The sequence below is a fragment of the Lactuca sativa genome, chromosome 7 (assembly GCF_002870075.4).
Source record: "Lactuca sativa cultivar Salinas chromosome 7, Lsat_Salinas_v11, whole genome shotgun sequence".
NCBI lineage: Eukaryota > Viridiplantae > Streptophyta > Magnoliopsida > Asterales > Asteraceae > Lactuca > Lactuca sativa.
This window is the reverse complement of record NC_056629.2, coordinates 100,509,585-100,513,692: the sequence shown is the minus strand read 5'-3', so window position 1 is coordinate 100,513,692 and position 4,108 is coordinate 100,509,585. Positions and strand designations below refer to the sequence as shown.

The 4,108-nt window shown below is 32.8% G+C and overlaps 1 protein-coding gene across 1 annotated transcript; it reads left to right on the top strand.

Moving 5' to 3' along the window:
- The first annotated feature begins 2,636 nt into the window (after nt 1–2,636).
- Nucleotides 2,637–3,521, top strand: LOC111898466 (uncharacterized). The gene is made up of 2 exons (XM_023894372.1): nt 2,637–2,802; nt 2,941–3,521. Exons 1-2 carry the CDS (start codon nt 2,637–2,639, stop codon nt 3,519–3,521), a joined length of 747 nt encoding a protein of 248 aa, XP_023750140.1.
- Nucleotides 3,522–4,108: the final 587 nt, after the last annotated feature.

The window sequence follows — 4,108 nt, the reverse complement described above, 5'->3', positions numbered from 1 at the left end:
AGTATTCAAATACTAAATATAAAACGCTAACTAAATAAATCATATATAATAATATACTAGCCGCTTGCCAATCAGCACCACTCGGAGCACCAACTACTCTATGCTTTCTTTTCCTTTTTCTTATGCTCCCTTCTACATCTTTTGCTGCCTCGGTACGAAAATAAGCCCCATAAGAAGGATATATTATGTAAAGCCTGTTAAGAAAATAACACATGAACACAATGTTAGTTAACTAATAACTAATAAGAGAAACCCTTAAAAAATAGAAAACAATAATAGCAAACAACAACAACAAATAGAAATAGAAACAACAAAAAAAATTGCACACAACAACAGCAATAGCAAACAGAAACATCAAAAAACAGAAGAAAAAAAAAAGACAAAACAGAAAAGCACATACCTGTCAAACGCATTCTCACACTAAGGCTGTTTCCAACATTAGATATGTGGAGTTCCATCTTGTGTCAACATCAAGAGAGGGTTTTGGTTTGGATTTTACTTCAACACGAGCAGCGCAATCTTCAAAACTTTTGTACCGAGCCGGTAATGATCGCACGTACGTCACAACATTAAGAATTCTAGTAACAAAATCGAATTGCTCTTCAAATCCATCTCTAACAACAAGATTGATAATGTGTGCACAACAACATAGGTGTAAGTATTTACAATCTAGTATATCATTCGGTCTCGCTAACATCCTCTTCAAATATCTTATAGCCTCATCATTTGAAGACACGTTACAGTAAACACGGTCTCAATCCCCCAATTTTTTATACACTCATAAACCAAACTCCCAATGGTCTCACCCTTATGATTCTCTATAGGACAAAAGTTTAGGATTTTTTTTATTGTAAATCAAATGTCTCGTCGATCCAATGTGCCATAAGACACATATAATTAATGTTTTGAACGGATGACCATGTGTCGGTAGTTAGAGACATTGTTTGACCTTTCAACAACGTTTTGAATTTTTCTACTTTTTGTTCAAAAGGAGATATACAATCTCTAGCAACAGTCCATCTAGATGGCATAATAAATTCGGGATTCAATTCCCACGAGTACTCCCTAAAGCCTTTATCATCAACAATACTAAAGGGCCGATTGTCTTTAATGCACATTTTAGCAATGCCTAGTCTACCCTTCTCTTGGCTAAATGAATGCTTAGCCAAAGACCCACCTCCCTCCATCTCTTTGGGCTTGAAGTTTAAGGTTGACTGATTTTTTTAATCATTTTTTTTCTTTTTATAAAGGGGTGATCTTATACAAGAATTTCTTAGATGACTCGGTAACCCGAAGGTACCATTATCTCTAGTTCCACAAGCTAAAACCTTTTTACAATATTTGCATTTTGACTTTTTAGCGCCTTTCTTGTATGGAAAATGTTGCCAAACAACCGACTTCATCTTTGGCTTATTTTCTTCCCTAGGGACTTCAACTTCATTATTTTGATCATCTACATCTATTAAACCTTCATTTGTTGTCATTCTAAAACAACAAACATACTTTTTAATTAGCATTGGCGAATCAAGAATTTAAAATCAATGTTATCAAACATATTTTAAAAACCTTTAACATTATACCTAAAAGTAAAATTAATCATCACAATCGATCTTACAATCACCGATCCATATTAATTACTAACCAAATTACAAGCAAACTATACCATGTACAAGATAACATATAACCTAAATAAAGTATGAAATCAAAATAATATACAGAAAATGTTTAAAAAAAAAAAACATGAGTGTAACTTATGATTTCCGATTTCTATGTTTGTATTAACCCATCACCTATTGTTTTCCTTTTCAAACTAGTGTCATAGTAATTTCTAGATAGCATACATAGACTTTGACCTGCTTCCTGTAATCATATGCATTGTAATTTCTAATTTAATAAGAGAGAGAAATAGAGTTAAATTGAGACGGTGATAGTTAAAGATAAAACCAAAGAGTGTAGAGAAGTAAGATACAACGACAACAAATGAAAACAGGTCGCTGGTGGGCAAGTCGTTAATTTCAATTCGACTAAATGTGATCATGCGAACAGATTCAGAATAGTTGTGCATTGAGTCAGCAAAAAAGTTAATCTTACCTAGATTCAGAGTGTCTATTAGATACGTCGGATACCAACGTACAGGTCGTTGGTGAGCAAGTTGTTGGATTCAAAGTGCAGGTCACTAGCTCGCTGTCTGGTATTGTTGGTGCGAACGAAGCAACGAGGGGTCGACAACTCGACTTCGATGACAACGATCGAGAGAAGAGAACATAGAGGAAATTTTGATTATATCAATTTTGGATGTCGGCTGGAAGAGAAAAGGAGAGTGTCGTATAAGTTATTTTAGGGTTAGAAAGGCCGAAAAGGATAGATACTTTTTCTTTTAGATTTTTTTTGAAGTGGTAACTTTGTTCCCTCCAATGTCCTAATTTCTTTTCAGATTTCCCTATATTTTCTTTTCTCGAGTTGTAAATAAATAAACACACACACATATATGGCAAAACATTGTTATTGTTTTTGGAGGAGATTTTAGACAGATTCTACCTGTTATTCCAGGTGGAAGTAGACAAAACATTGTTAATGTTTCGTTAAGTTCTTCATATTTATGGCAACATTGCAAGATCCATAAATTAACAAAAAACATGAGACTAACTGTTGGAAGGGATCAATCTGATATACAAAAAATCGGAGATTTTGCAAATTGGTTGTTGGATATAGGAGAAGGCAAACTTGGTGGTATCAACGATGGAGAAACGGTTATTGATATTCCAGATGATATTCTCATTAATGATGCACATGATCCTATAGGTTTATTAATCGAGTTCGTATATCCTTCAATTTTGGATATGTACAACAATACAAGCTATTTTCAAGAAAGAGCAATACTTGCTCCAAAGAATTAAGTGGTTCAAGAAATAAACGATCGTTTGCTATTGAAATTTCCAGGAGATGAGGTTGAATACTTAAGTTCAGATAGTATATGCCAATCTGAATTTGTCCATGATCAATTTGATGCAAATTTATATTCACCTGATGTTTTAAATGGTCTGAAAGTATCGGGTTTACCAAACCATAAGTTAGTTTTAAAAATCGGTGTTCCAGTTATGTTACTGAGAAATATTGATCAAAAAAACGGCTTGTGTAATGGAACAAGACTCCAGGTGATTTCATTGGGCAAACGTGTTATTGAGGCACGTATCATATCTGGAACTAATATTGGAAACCACACTTTTATTCCAAGAATGTCTCTAACTCCATCAGAAAAGAAAATTCCATTCAAATTTCGAAGAAGACAGTTTCCATTGGTTGTATGTTTTGCAATGACCATTAATAAGAGTCAGGGACAGTCATTATCCAAGGTTGGTTTGTTTCTCAAACATCCCGTGTTTTCACATGGCCAATTGTATGTTGCTTTATCTAGAGTTCAAAGTAGGGACGGATTAAAATTGTTAATTTTAGATAAGGATGGTAGTCTCACAAATAAAACTTCCAATGTCGTTTATAAGGAAGTTTTTGGGAATTTATAAACAATGTTTTTCTACCATCTTTTATTTACTTTTATACCATCTTTTATTTACTATTCTTGTATCGTACTTCATCTATCATATTAATTAATTAATACTTCATTTTTTCTAAACTTTCATATCTTTTTTTGTTACAAATTAAAAACTATAATTCTATTTCAATTTATCACCCGTGGATTTCCACGGGTTTAAACCGTGTATATATATATATATATATATATATATATATATATATATATATATATATATATATATATATATATATATATATATATATATATATATATATATACTTTAATTTTATTAAATTATCAAATATACAATTTAATTATATAATAAATTTTGCGGTGCGGTTTCGGTATATTTGCACAGTCTTTTAAGCTAAAACCGTACCGCACCATGCTTTGCGGTTGTTGTTTTTGCGGTTTCGGTTTTTTGCGGTTTTGCGGTGGCGGTAAATGCGGTTTTTGGCGCGGTTTCGGTTTTTGGTTCGGTTCTTGCTCACCTCTAGTCTGCTCCCACCCATCTAAGTTTTGTTTTGGAAATATATAGTTTTTGCACATAAAAAAATGTTTAAGCGTGTTTTAAGT